Genomic DNA, 15,865 nt, shown 5'->3' with positions numbered 1-15,865 from the left:
CTCCCTCCTCAGGCCCTATGCTACCAGCACTCCCAGCTACCTTCGAGACACCACTGACTTCCTGAGGGAACTACAATCCATTAGTGATCTTCCTGATAACACCGTCCTGGCCACTATGGATGTAGAAGCCCTTTACACCAACATTCCACACAAAGATGGACTACAAGCCGTCAAGAACACTATCCCCGATAATGTCACGGCTAACCTGGTGGCTGAACTTTGTGACTTTGTCCCTACCCATAACTATTTTACATTTGGGGACAATGTATACCTTCAGATCAGCGGCACTGCTATGGGTACCCGCATAGCCCCACAGTATGCCAACATTTTTATGGCTGAATTAGAACAACGCTTCCTCAGCTCTCGTCCCCTAACGCCCCTACTCTACTTGCGCTATATTGATGACATCTTCATCATCTGGACCCATGGAAAAGAAGCCCTTGAGGAATTCCACCATGATTTCAACAATTTCCATCCCACCATCAACCTCAGCCTGGTCCAGTCCACACAAGAGATCCACTTCCTGGACACTACAGTGCTAATAAACAATGGTCACATAAACACCACCCTATACCGGAAACCTATTCCTCCCTACATGCCTCCAGCTTTCACCCTGACCACACCACACGATCCATCATCTACAGCCATGCTCTGCGATACAACCGCATTTGCTCCAACCCCTCAGACAGAGACAAACACCTACAAGATCTCTATCAAGCATTCTTACAACTACAATACCCACCTGCGGAAGTGAAGAAACAGATTGATAGAGCCAGAAGAGTTCCCAGAAGTCACCTACTACAGGACAGGCCTAACAAAGAAAATAACAGAACGCCACTAGCCGTCACCTTCAGCGCCCAACTAAAACCCCTCCAACGCATTATTAAGGATCTACAACCTATCCTGAAGGATGACCCAACACTCTCACAAATCTTGGGAGACAGGCCAGTCCTTGCCTACAGACAGCCCCCCAACCTGAAGCAAATACTCACCAACAACCACATACCACACAACAGAACCACTAACCCAGGAACCTATCCTTGCAACAAAGCCCGTTGCTAACTGTGCCCACATATCTATTCAGGGGACACCATCACAGGGCCTAATAACATCAGTCACACTGTCAGAGGCTCGTTCACCTGCACATCCACCAATGTGATATATGCCATCATGTGCCAGCAATGCCCCTCTGCCATGTACATTGGTCAAACTGGACAGTCTCTACGTAAAAGAATAAATGGACACAAATCAGATGTCAAGAATTATAATATTCATAAACCAGTCGGAGAACACTTCAATCTCTCTGGTTACGCAATTACAGACATGAAGGTCACTATCTTAAAACAAAAAAACTTCAAATCCAGACTCCAGCAAGAAACTGCTAAATTGGAATTCATTTGCAAATTGGATACTATTAATTTAGGCTTAAATAGAGACTGGGAGTGGCTAAGTCATTATGCAGGGTAGCCTATTTCCCCTTGTTTTTTCCTACCCCCTCCCCCAGACATTCTGGTTAAACTTGGATTTATGCTGGAAATGGCCCACCTTGATTATCATGCACATTGTAGGGAGAGTGGTCACTTTGGATGGGCTATTACTGCAGGAGAGTGAGTTTGTGTGTGGGGGGCCGCAGGGTGAGAAAACCTGGATTTGTGCTGGAAATGGCCCAACTTGATTTTCATACACATTGTAAGGAGAGTGATCACTTTAGATAAGCTATTACCAGCAGGAGAGTGGGGTGGGAGGAGGTATTGTTTCATGGTCTCTGTGTATATAATGTCTTCTGCAGTTTCCACAGTATGCATCCGATGAAGTGAGCTGTAGCTCACGAAAGCTTATGCTCAAATAAATTGGTTAGTCTCTAAGGTGCCACAAGTACTCCTTTTCTTTTTGTGGCACCTTAGAGACAAACATTTATTTCAGCATAAGCTTTCGTGTGTCATCTTCAGGGACGCTCCTGGGGCAAGTCAGCTACTCTTCACTCCTTACTGAGGAGCAAAGACTTAATCTAGCCCCAAATGAGCAAAATAATTTCAGACTTTATTTATACTGCCTTTTATCCATCAGTGATTAGCTGAAAAGAAACATCAGAATACTAACATATAACAGTAATTCAAACTTTTTTTTTTTAACAGATCTTGATAATGTTGAAGGCATAGCAGTGGACTGGATTGGAAATAATTTGTACTGGACAAATGATGGCCACAGGAAAACAATAACTGTAGCCAGATTGGAGAAAGCCTCTCAAAGTCGGAAAACTTTGTTAGAGGGAGATATGTCTCATCCGAGAGGAATTGTCGTTGATCCTGTCAATGGGTATGAAGTCATTTAATTTATTTTACTAGTTTTATTTTATTAAGTTTGTCTCCAATATGAATACATTTTGTGTCAAATTCCCCTCTCTGACAAACACAGCCGCTCTTAGAAATTTGGGCTAAATTATGCATATTAAAGAAGCTAGCAGACCTATGCATTAAGCATTTGATTCACTGGTACTCTGCTGTCTTCCAAAAAGCACAGGGCCTGTGATGGGGCAGATCTCCCCCCTGCAGCGCCTCTTGCTGGTCGTCCAGGGAATTAGTGTTTTCAGCCTCCGGAGCGCCCCCTGCAGGCCGGTGTCCCACCTGCCACTGGGCCCCAAGTCCCTCCCGGACCCCGGTGCCCCTTTCATGCCGGGGTGCTGCCCCCTGTGTCTCCCTTCCGGGAACCCCGCACCCTCTATCCCCACCTTACCTCAGTCTTTGGCTACTGCCAGTCACCATCTAGCCCCTGCTCCCTGGGGCAGACTGCAGTATAATTGCCACTCATCATCGGCAAGGAAGGTCTGGACCTGCTGCTTCTGCCTACCCTTGGGCTGCCCTCTGCAACCCGAGTATCCTTTTCCTAGGCCTTCATCAAGGCCTGCGGGTTTTTCAGGCCGGAGCTCCACAGATAATTCTGGCCTTTCCCCAGCCCTGCTCCATTTACGTACCCTGCTTAGATCCCAGCAGTCAGGCCCCTCTCTCTCAACATTGGGAGGGGGGGGGGGAGAGAGAGAGAGAGACTGTGTCCTCCTGGCCCATTACCCTCTTATAAAGACCAGCTGGGCCTTGAATGGGGCGTGGCTGCAGCTGTGACTGTTTCCTCAATCAGCCAAGGCTTGCTGCTTTCCCTATCAGCAGCCATCTCGCGGCCTCAGCCGTCTCTCAGGGCTGATTGCAAGCCCTTCAGGGCAGGAGAGAGTGACCCACCGCTACAGGGCCATATCATGCTCCCAATCTTACAGGTACAAATCCCATTGCTGTCTGTGGGAACTGAACACATGAATCAAGAACAAAATACAGTTTTAAATATTTTAATCCACACTTGTTTGTAAAACTGAGCATGGATTGGGTAAAAACACTTTCCACAAAGTCTTATATTATTCATATTCCACTATCTGAAAAGGACAGATCTAGATCCAATTCAGTGAGCTTATCAATTGAATTTGAAAGGAATGGCATGCTCTTAAGTCTCCTCAGTCATGCAACTAATAGGGCAATATCTAGCTACCTACATGTTTACACATTTTCCAGCTAACTCTTTATCCAAGTGGAACACTATATGATGTGTGTTTGTAATAGTTTCTGTAGGATCTTTGGCCCTGAATTTGATGAATGGATTACACTGATCCACAGAGACATTTTTTTTCATCTGTGACGGATATAACTTTTGGTAATAGTCTTCATAATACTTAACTGTCATAGAATGCCCACAGTGAAAGAACAAAAGAGGGAAAATTGGCATTTAACATAATTTCCCCTTTTCTGAAAGGCATGCCACTTACCATGAAATGGTGCAATACATGTTAATCAGGTGGTTTTGTACTGTATATTATATATTTACTGCTCTATATAGGGACATAGGCACTATATCAGAATTGCCATACTGGATCAGACCCATGGTCCAGCTAGTCTAGTATCCTTTCTCCAACAGTGGCCAGCACCAGATGCCTCAAAGGAAGTTGCAAGAATCCCACAATGAGCAGATGTGGGATAATTCCTATTAGTTACAGATTGGCTTAATCCCTGAAGCATAAGGTTGTCTTCTAAAACTCTCTGTATGCAGGGACTGTTCTTATTTGTGTAAATGAACCATCCCTCTTTGAATCTTACTAATTCTTGGCCTCAGCAGCTTCATATGTGGAACATGATTGTAGCAGTCACAATTAGGATATGTTAAAATTAATATAAATTGGGCAAATATATCACTATTCTACTGTTACTGTAGCAGGAAGAGATCCTTTTAAATTTACTCAAGAAGATAATTTGCCCCTTCAGTATTACTTAAATCTAACAATGAGGGAGACCATATAGAGGTTTTTTTCATGCATTTTAAAGCTTTATTTATTTATTTATTTTAAGAATGGAGTAATCCTATACAACTTCAGATTTTTTACCAAAGAAGTAGAGATAACACTTGCAATAAATGTCATCTTAGTGCTACCCTGTATTCTAAGGGACATACTGGTTACTAGGGATAAACAACAATGACAAAAACAAACAAGAACTGTTATAATGGCTTCAATAAAAAACATCTGTAGATATTTAGATGTGTCATGCAAATGCAGTGCATTTGAAAAAGAAATCGCCATATATCAACCAAATTTGTATTTTAACACAACCTTTCCTCTCCCCTCCCACAAATCTCAAGTTTGTTATCTTATTGTACATTATAAAAAAGTACTTGGATACACTGGCTTAATAAATCCACAAGACAGATCATTTTAATTGCTGGCAAAATTATACAAAGTTGGCAAAATGACAGAAATGACCTTATGTTGATGCAACATTAATTCAGTGTATCCATGACCCAGTTGGCAAGGCTGTTCTATGAAGTATCACTGGAGTGAGTCATCTAGATAATTCTAGTTTGGCTGAGCTGATTGCTATATTCCTAACACTTGGATTTATTTACATTATCAGTTTTTCATTTCCGAGGTTGTCTTTGGAAGAAGGCAAACTATTATAGGAAGGCTATAATTAGTTTAAGTCATATAGTAGTGATGTAAATTAGACCCCAAATCATTCCAGTACCTGAAATTATTTTGTCAAATTTTCCAGCTCACTGATTTCTATCAGTTAAATATGCAGTACAGGAAGGTATTGCATGAAGATGCATCGTCTGAGAAGGGATAACATACAGTGCTCTTTTCTAATAAAATAAAACACACTTTCATGGTTATACTCCTTTATAAAAGTTGTCCTGAAGGAGAAGGTTTATTATGTCATTTTAATTATCTTCAGAATATTAGACTAGAAGATAAGCACTGCAAAGCAATAACTATAATTTGGCGTTAAAACACATATTAATACATGTCATTCACTTTGGGCATGTTTTGTCGTCTGATGGGAAATAGCTACAAAAAGCCAAAGCATAAAGTTAAAAGAAAAAAAGTAATTGCCTTTTAACAAGTCATAGAAATGTTTGCAAACTATATTGATTTATTGGGCCTTTCAGTAGAGTAAGTAGTATATTGACCTAGTTGTTTGCTTCAGTCCTAGAGAGCTGGTGCACAGGTTTCACTGATTCTGTAGTGAAACTGAATATGGTTCCAGTCAGATTTATAATGCAGTATATAAGCCCAGGGCATTGAATTTGGTTTTGTCCTTCGCATTAAATTAAAGCAATAAAAACCTTCCTTTTCTATTATGAGCTGAAAGAGATAGAAAAGATTGAAGAAAACAGATGTTTACTTCTGTCATTTTTCAAAGCGATTCAAATTATCCTGGCACATTTTTCATTTAATTTCTTACCAATTTGTGATGTAAAATAAAATAGATCAGTGATATTTATTCCATATAGCTGGGTTGAATAAAACGGTTGCCTAGCAGACCAGAGCATCATTTCATACATTTGATGTAATCTAAGAATATGCTAAATAGGTTTGATAACAGAAGTATTGTTAGTGAAACATTTCATAACCCTGCTGGAAATGTAGTGATTTAAGAGCTAAAATTCTTGAGCTTTACTCTTTAAAATACAGGTAAGAATCGTAGACTTGATTCTGATCTCCCATCACTATAAATCAGAAGCAACTCCACTGTAGTTCGTGGAATTTAAAAGACACAAAACTGCTGTGAGATCAGTATCAGCACAAAGCCTAACTGAGTCTTAAAACAATATTCATAAACAGGTAATTAATATTTTTACTAATATAGTCAGAATGGAATTCTGCTGAATTTAAGATCCAAATACCATGGCATAGTTCCTAGAATACCCCTATTTGTGAGATTCCTGTCTTAGTACTTCTGGTATGTGCTTTGTGTAAATCTAAAGAAGCATGGCCAGTATATTAATTCTCTTACTTATATTCAATAGTGCTTATTAAAAAGTTAACATTTGCCAATGGCTACCAAACAGCGATACTGCAGATACCATAATGTTCCCTGTAATTATATACAAATAAAATTATGTTAAAAGAACATAATTAAGGTTGCAGAGTCAAGCACTCAAAAGTTAGGAAATGCCAGAATTCAGGGTGCCTGTGCAACCCCCTTGTGCGTATGCATTATGATACCATCTTTAAGTTCATAATGATATACTATTTCTTCCATAAGACCCCTGCCTCATTCAGTGGACAGTGCTCAGTTATTGAGCAGCGGTTCAATATTAGGTTTTCTTCTCATTGTTCATTGTGTGGCCCAATACCTTACTTCACATTATACAAGCCCTGCTATGAAAACAGAGTTATTAATTTCCTCATGGACTTTTCTGTGGCACTCATCACTATTGTATTTGAGTGCTTCACAATCATTAATCAATTTATTTTCACTATACACCCGTGCGAAGAGAGGATAGCATTATCCCCATTTTACAGATTGGAAACTGATGCACAGAGAGATTAAGGTCAAAAGCATCCACTGATTTTGAGTGCCCAATTTGAGACACCTAGAACCTGATTTTTCAGAATACTTAGCATAATAGAACGTTTTGTATGTTCAAGCACATTGACTTCAGTTGCAGCTATGAGTGCTCAGCACATTTTTAAATGGGACCCCAGGGTCTCAAGTCAGACACCCAAAAAATTAGGGACACACACAAAAAGTTTTCTTTAAGTGACTCTCCTACCCTCACATAGGAACTCTGTTAATGAGGGAGGAATAGAATCCCGTTCTTCTGGTCAGTATTCAACTGTCTTAACCAAGAGATCATCCTTTCTCTTCCTCCAATACCTTGCTTCATTCACTGCACACCTTCCAACTTCTTCAGCAAATGAAGGAGCGGTCAACAACCTCCTTTGCTACTGAAATCTGAGAACATCTCCAGAGTAGGTCCATCCTGTGAACTGTAGTATTTGATTATATAATTATGCATATGCACAAGGTGCCAAATTAATGTTTGACAGGTAACCTTAAGTCTAGCATTTCCTAACTTCAGTGCTTGACTTAATAACGTTCTTTTAACATTTTTTCTTTCTTTTGTGAGTGTGTGTGTCCATGTGTGTGTGACATCCGAAGTTCTTAAAAAAGGCAAATTGAAAAATCAGAAATTCTATCATGTTTTTTGCCACCTACATGGTTCACCAACGGGGTTGTACCTTTAGAGTCACCATTCAGACTTCTTCCCCTTGAGCTAATGGAGTAACTGATAGCACTAGTAGGCTGTCATCCTCTATGCGGATCAGTACTACAAAGGGATGGGAAAATTTGCTAGTGGGTGTGAGACATTTGCTGACAGCAGAAGAATGTTTAGACTCAGGAATCTTGGGTTCCACCACAGGAATTGGAGGGTTGAGCACAGACACTTCTGCACATTTCCTGCAAGTGTGATCCCCTTCTGCCCCTTACAACATGTCCCTTTCCCAGTCCTGTCTCTTCCCCCCTTCATCCAAATCCCATTATCTTCACCTAGCTAGTTCCACTATCCACTCCTCAAACCTCTCATCCAGCAAGTTTTAGTCTCCCCCTTCCAGTCCCAGTCGCTTGTCCTGCTCCCAGTTCCAGTTTCCTTGCTCAGCCATTCCCAGTTCTGCCCCTTCCGACTCCTCATCCATTCTGTCTCCCAACCCTGGCCTCCAGTCACCCTCACTGCTTCACCTACATTCTTTATCCCCACAAGCTCACACTCCTAAACTCCCTCCCTCCAATCTCAGTGTGTCTCCTCCCACCTCCTTGTCCCAATCTCTTTGCTCAGCCAATCTCAATTCTCTCTCCTCACCTAAGTTCCTCTTCAGATCCATCTCCCTCACTTCTTTTCCGTCACCCTGCTTGTTCTCAGTCTCAGATGTCCTCTGATTTTTCATTTGATCTTACCCTCTATCCTCTCTGCAGGTCCAGCTTTTGTCTCTTCTGCCTTCAACTCAAGCAGCCTCCTCCTCCTCCAGTCTGCCTGCACCCAATTGTGGGTGAGTGGCATAGAGAGCATGGGAGAAACAGCCTCCTTGCTCTCACTTTAGATATACAGACTCTGCATGACCCACAGCAGCCCAGAGCTGCAGTTTTAGGGAAAGTCTTGCTCAGCCCTGGGCTAGAGCATACTCAGTGCAGACAGAAACTTCGGGCAGTTTAGCTGTTCTCTCCAGAACATGTGTGAACTTCAAGTTTTAAAGGCTTATAATTTGGTCAAATTTGGGTGGATTTTCACAGGGACAACAAAAGGCACGTACGTCCCTGACACACAGGCTACACCATGTCATTTTTCAAGATTCTACTCCAAAGCATGGGAGCAGTAGGGCTTTTCAAAGAAAAGGTTGACAGACATTTTTAACATGGACAAAATATATTTTCCCCTAACCTTGTTCTGAAAAATGGCTGAACTCATGGCAGAAATTTTCCCAAAACATTCAGCATGAGGCAGACATTCAGGATGGAAAATTTCAATCCAAACTGTTTGACAATGTGTTAAGTAACTGAAAACAGGGTCTTACAATGCGAAGTGTCAAGCAACCTTAATAATAGTCAGCCTCATCCTATAATACCTGCGTGATATATTTTGGCAAATGTTCATTTTTTAATTGTAGCCACTTTATAAAACAAAGTAGTTAGTTTTTTTAAAATAGTTCCATACTTATCTATTTTTGTTTGACCAGTCCCAAGTTAAAGGACCTTCAAAGTGTTCAAGAACTGTACATAGTCCATCTTTTTCCCCCAGAAGAAATGATGTTGCAAATTTTTCACCTTTTTTTTTTTCATTTTGCCAAATTTGTGTCCCAGGAGTAAACGGCAGTTATAAGGCACAGTACTGCAAGGTGATGAGCACCGTGATCCCTGCATAGAAAAGCACTTAAGCGCATGCTTCACTTGAAATCCCACTGAAGTGAAAACTACTCAGGTGTTTAAAGTTAAGCATGTGAGTAAGTGCATTTCTGAATTGGGGCCAGGGTGATAAGCACCTTGCCAGATCAAGTCCATATTGTACTACTGAAGATGTTTACATTCAAACAGCAGCTAATTTGTAGAGTCAATCAATAAGAAGGCTCTGATCATTTAATTCCAGCAAAACATATATAAATGAAAACCCTAAAATACTGTTTGAAAATAATCTATTTTATAAAAATACAAACGTGTTTGGTTAAAGGAGTTGTGTGGTAGTAAGGGAGCACTAAGGCACATACTTTGTGCTGCTGCTATTGGAAAAGTATATTAGCTGACTAAAGAAATGTACACAAGTCCCTTGTATTCCAGGAAAGTGGTAAATTCAAGTGAAAAATAAATATGGCCTACAAATATCCTAAATGAAAATGGGAAATATAACCAGTGCAACAAAAGCAGATACATTCAGCAGCCAGTATATGACTGATGGAAACTTAGAGTCTTTGAATACAAATAGACAAAAACAGCCTACGGTTTCTTTTTCTTTCTAACAATCTGTATAAGGTATAAACCAATCACAATATTGTTTTAAGTAAGTCATCAGCTTTTAATATGTGATAGAAGTAGTATTCAAAGTGTCAAGGTCACTTAACCTCCAGTTATTAAACTTGTGTGCAGTTAACTCATCCTATGTGGAGCTTTCAATAGTGTTAAGCAGCAATAGAGAAAAGCAGATATTTTGCATCAAGAAGACAAAATAGACTTGGCCAAATGATCCCAAATCAATTCTGCCCTTTGGAACAAAGTCAATCCAATTCCTGGTCTTAAAAAAAAAATCATAATTGCTGAGATTAAATAAAGTCTCTAGCAGCTCATTAACGGTACTCTGACTTCTCATATCAGTCATCTCACTTTTTAATCACATAATTGATTATATTCTCTGTATATAGAATAGTAGTTTAATGACACTGAACCAGAGGGATTTTTTTTCTTTGCTGTAAATGCTGCTATACATTCATGCAAAAGCCTAAAGCAAACTGCAATCATATGAAGTTACAAACCTTTTGTTGAAGGCCTTCTAAAATATAAATCAGATAGTTCAAATAATATCTGAATGCTTTTATTTATAATTTCATAGCTGGATGTATTGGACGGACTGGGAGGAAGATGAAATAGATGACAGTGTGGGAAGAATCGAGAAGGCATGGATGGATGGCTACAGCCGGCAGATTTTTGTGACATCAAAGATGCTGTGGCCAAATGGTTTAACTCTGGACTATCATACAAATGTATTGTACTGGTGTGATGCCTATTATGATCACATTGAAAGAATATTTTTGAATGGAACTGACAGAAAGGTAAAAGAAAAATGCTGCTGTTTTGTCCACAGGCTTCCGCTTTCACTGAATCATACTGTGTTGTGTTAAAAATATTTTTCAATGTTTTTTCCCCCTCCGCTCCTACAGGGCTGCTGTAAGTAGACCCTGTGGGGTGCCTGGCATAAGCTCCATTGAAAACAGTGCAGTTGGCACTCTATTGTAGGAGAACATGGCATGGCCTGACGTATTTTTCTTAGCTTTAGAAGCAGTGATACAAAGGTGTGTTTTTTCAATCCAGTTTTCCCATGTAGCTGTGAACTGTGGTGTGATTGTGCCACCAGGCTACAGAGACTTCCAGTAGAGACAAATTTAACACAGCTCCTTCTGGCTCTGCCAGCGGGAGCCTTCTATTGGGCTCACCTGATAAAACATTTTTTCATGGACTGCGTAGGTCAGTGCTTGAGACGCTGTTCAATGTGCAGGGGACACACACTAACGAAGTCCAGCCACTGGATTATGGAGCTTGCTTATTGATTTAGCCAGCTTCACCAGCTAGACACATAGATTCTGTGGCCTGAAAGAACCATTATGATCATCTAGTCTGATCTCCTGTGTAGCACAGGCCATAGAACTTCCCCAAAATACTTCCTTGAGCATATCTTTAAAAAAAAATAATCCAGTCTTGATTTAAAAATAGTCAGTGATTAAGAATCCGCTATGACCCTTGGTAAATTGTTCCAGTGGTTAATTACTCTCACCATTAAAAATGTACACCTTATTTCCTATCTGAATTTCTCTAGCTTCAATGTTCAGACCTCCACGATGATGAGTCCCTATTTACAGTTTCTGAGACCTATCAGTTAGCCAGTTTTTAATCTATTTAATGTGTGCCATGTTCATTTTATACCATTCTAGGTTTTTAATCAAAATGTTGTGTGTGGTACCAAATCCAATGCCTTACAGATTTCTAAGTATTATGTTGGCATTATTATCTTTGTCAACCAAACTTGTAATCGCATAAAAAAGAAAGATATCAAGTTAGTGTGATAGAATCTCTTTTCTATAAATCAATGTTGATTTACATTAATTACATTACCCTCCTTTAGTTATTTATTAATTGAGTCCCATTATCTTTCAAGGCTCAATATCAGGCAGACAGGCCTGTGATTACCTGTGTCATCCTGTTTTTAAAAACTGGCAGAACATTAGCTTTCTTCCAGTCTTCTGATACTTCCCCAGTTCTTCAAGACTTATTTAAAATCAACAGTAATGGTCCAGCGAGCTCCTTAAACAAGTGTTGCAAGTCATCTGGACCTGCTGACTTAAAAATGTCTAACTTTAGTAGCTTTTCTTTAACTTCCTCAAGAGATACTAATGGAATGGTAAGAGTGTTATCATCACCATCTGATGAGACTCCGTCATCTGCGTTTTCCCCAAATGCAGAACAGGAATATATATTGAACTCTTCTGCCTTTTCTAAATTATTATTGTTAATTCTACCATTTCCATTTACTTGGAAGTTGTCAGACACAATAAATACTTTGTTATTTTAGAAGTTGCTGGAGGAAGTGGCAGTGACTCAGTGGTCAAGGGCACAACACCCACTTGTGGAAACCTGTTCCAAAGCCTAATAGTTTGTGGTGAAATTCACCTTATCTATCTAAGGATGGAAAAGTGAAATTCAACACATAAAACTGGGAGCAGGGCATTCCCCTCAATAGCCACTGCTTCAGATTATGGGATGGAATAACACACACAGACTGTCTGCACCCTTGAGCAGAGTGTGAGGGCCACAGGATCTACACAATCACAAATCCTGTGATCTCTGGTCTGACCCTTGCTGATTCAACCTTATGTGCTAGCCTACTTGGGACCAGTATGCAGACTCCTACATAGCACGGAGGAGTTGTGGGAACTACCCTTGTGTACATGGTTGCTCCATTGGTGCTTCCTCCTGCATAACCTCATTGTGTTGCTTATGTGATGCCAAAACATTCGTGCATATGCATTTGCTTCAGTTCTGTCTTCTTTGTGCCACTCCAGCAGTGTCAAGGGGTTGGTGACTTGCTCCAACAGTATAGCTAGGGAAGCTCTTTTATGCTTTTTCTCCCTCCCCCAACTCCACCGCCTGCCCCATCACAAAGGACGTGTTGGGGGTAGGGAAAGCATGGTCATAGAGCCTTGCATCCTACCAATCCTGGGTTAACAGAAAAGCTCCTAGGAAGTCATTGCAGCTGGTAAAGATTGGACTTGGTTGTTCTAACTTTTACTGAGGGCTGAATTGGCCTCTGCCCACCACCTAGTTTGGGAGTCTGCAATGGAGCATCTCCCTCTGCAGGCCTTGTTCTGAATATAGCTTGGCTGCACTCAAAGATCTCTCTCATTCTTTTTAAAAGTGTTGTTGATACAATTAAGATTTGGATGAAATGTTTGGTTCTTAAATTGTCATTTGGTAATTACCAGGTACACTTACCTTTTGTGTTTGGTAGTAAGTATTTTAACATTAAATATGGCAGATTATGGACCAAATTCAGAATTGGAGTAAGTAAGTGCATATTCAGCAGACTTACACATTTTCCTTGTGTGCCAGTACAGTGGGGAATTAGAGCGGGTAAAGAAGACTACACAGATCCACCAGTAGGGATGGTTTAAAATTATGTGTTGAAACTGTGTTTTTGAGGAAAATTTAGCTTTTGTAGTTGTGAAAATGAATGCTTGAAAATCCAAATATTTTGATTTGGAAATGCTGCACATGAGAATTGCCCTTTGATAATGCCTTATCTTCCCATTCTTCTCTATTGGTCAGGCTATCCGATGAACTACGTTTTCTATGAAGCTGGATGGCCAGGGACTTCCATGATGCACTGCTTTCCTTCTCCAAGAAGGGAGACAGTGGTGCATCATGGAAAATGTTGCCTGACAAGAGCATTCAGCCGATAGAGGAAAATGAGAGCTTGAGGAACCCAAACTACAATTCTCATGAGGCACTGTAGAGGCATTAACAAAAGGAAATATTTGGGGGTTTGGCCATAAATTTTGGTATTTGAATTTCTGCCAAAAGTCAAAATTTAGTGTTGGAAGTTTAGATTTTTTTTTCATTTTCATCAAAACTTTACAGAGGAAGAAAACCCAAGTTTTTTAACTGCCTCTATATGGGGCAGTCCCTTTTATGTGAGGAGCTGCATTTATCACCAAGGCAGATCTGAGACTGGAGTAGTGGCTGTGAAGTGAATTTTACAGCAACTCTGCAGCCTCTGTACTGGAGATAAGATTTTACACATATTTCCAGTGACTAGGTAATCATGGAAGATGCATTTAATTTGAATGGTTGCCTTATTTCAGGGACCATGATGTGTATTCTCCTCCAACTTCAATAACTCAGTTCCATTTAACAATAGTGAGAGTCATGACTGTGGGTCACTGGAAGAAGATAAATAACTGAGTGATATACCAATGGCACCCATAAAGCCACATGGTAGAACCTCAAAACAAAAAAAGGATATATGTGCATTATCAGAGTAGGGCCTCTGATTTAGAGTGTATTTAAATGTCTGAAAAACATTTGGGATATTGGAATATCAAGTCAATTAGAATCAAACTTTGATTGTACTGTATGTTATGAATAAAATCTCTATGTGTATGGACAGAGTTGCTCATTTCTGAGCTTTCTGTCTTCTCTTCCCAACTCTGACATATATACTAAAACATTTCAATTCTGACCAATATTCAGTTCACATTATTTAATTGCAGGTAGTCTACAATGGGAAGGAGCTGAATCATCCTTTTGGGCTATCACATCATGGAAATTATATTTTCTGGACAGATTATATGAATGGCTCTATTTTTCAGTTGGATCTGATGATGAGGAATGTGACACTACTAAGAAGTGAGAGACCACCTCTCTTTGGGCTTCAGATCTATGATCGCTACAAACAGCAAGGTATTGACAATATGTAACTTCTTTACAAGGTTTCCCACTAAACAATATTTCACAATAGTTATGTATACTGAATATTTTTTTCACGCTTCCTCAATGTTTGGAGGAAAATAGCTGGGTTCAAAACCAATGAAAATACTCATAAATATCTAAAGATATTTCATGAGGTTTCAGCCCCTTATAGGATCTTAAAATTGATCATCTCCTTGCTCCTACCTGCCAACTACATTGACTCACAATATTATACCTAACTGCAGTTATTGGATGTGTGTTTGCACAGTCTTTGTGGATTGCCAGTTTTTCCATACATGAGAAAGGAATCTTGAAATACAATACATAATACATATTTTTTGTTCAATCCATAGTGAAGATATTGTTGTAGCTACCTTTTCTCAATGGCTGGCAAGACCGGAAACATTTTCTGTCTTTTTTTCTTTTGTAATTTTCTTCTCCTTCTCCTTGATCTTTATCGGCTCCACCACAGCACAATTCAGTGGCTCAGTCAGCTGAAGACTGCAATTATGCTTTGCTGTGCTGTATTGATTGACCAGTAGGGGGAGGCATACAGCACAATTTAAACCAGAGGAGAAGTTTTCCTCCTGAAATAAAAGGTCATAGAGAAAGAACATGGATATGGTTCAGATAATGTGATTCCTAGCTCACAGTTTAGTTTATAATTATGTTCAGTGAAGAAATGACTTGGGTTCTCATTACTTGTCTACAAGACAAAGCAGGGATTATTGTAAGAGCAAAATAGAGCAAAATATGAAATACCAACCCAGACATAGATTTAGTTGGAGCTTAAATAGCAGAAACTCAGAACTGAGAACCCCTCCAAAGGATAGTTACAGTATAACAAAATAACAGTATCTGGTATAGTTTTAGATACAAATATGAACTTGTGGAACTGTTTGATCAATACATTGGGAATGTGTGTAATGATCTTCAAAAGAACAGAATCAGACAGGGCTATCATTCTTTGTCTGGAATAAAAGTAGAATAATGCTTCCAGTTTCCATAGAAGATCAAAGTCTCCCACATGGCGGCTCATCTATTTAATCTTTTCTATGAGGCATTCAATATAATTTTCAAGCATAACTGAACCTAAAATGAAATGAAATGCTGTAACATTCATCTATGTGTTAAATGTCTGTATATTATGCCTATTGATTATTATACTATGGCTCTAAAATAAGTCTTGTTCAGCCGCAGATAACATATTAAGTTAGTGACTGTTACAGTTACTGAAACCAGTTACAGGCTGATTGTACCTCTGTCCCTTTACTGGTCTCTCTGAGTATACCCCCCTCAGATGTTAAGCCTCATGCCTTTACCTG

At 39.7% G+C, this 15,865-nt stretch overlaps 1 protein-coding gene across 8 annotated transcripts in view; it reads left to right on the top strand.

Moving 5' to 3' along the window:
* LRP1B (LDL receptor related protein 1B) overlaps positions 1-15,865 on the top strand; it is a 1,329,376-nt gene that overhangs the window by 720,220 nt on the left and 593,291 nt on the right. For all 8 annotated transcript variants that reach the window (XM_078847919.1, XM_078847920.1, XM_078847917.1 and 5 more), the window contains 3 exons: positions 2,136-2,316; positions 10,411-10,630; positions 14,342-14,531. In XM_078847919.1, coding sequence (XP_078704045.1) covers positions 2,136-2,316; positions 10,411-10,630; positions 14,342-14,531 — 591 coding nt within the window. The remainder of the gene's footprint in view (positions 1-2,135; positions 2,317-10,410; positions 10,631-14,341; positions 14,532-15,865) is intronic.

This window comes from Lepidochelys kempii, chromosome 11 (assembly GCF_965140285.1).
Source record: "Lepidochelys kempii isolate rLepKem1 chromosome 11, rLepKem1.hap1, whole genome shotgun sequence".
Taxonomy (NCBI): domain Eukaryota; kingdom Metazoa; phylum Chordata; order Testudines; family Cheloniidae; genus Lepidochelys; species Lepidochelys kempii.
This window is presented reverse-complemented; position numbering and strand designations above follow the sequence as displayed.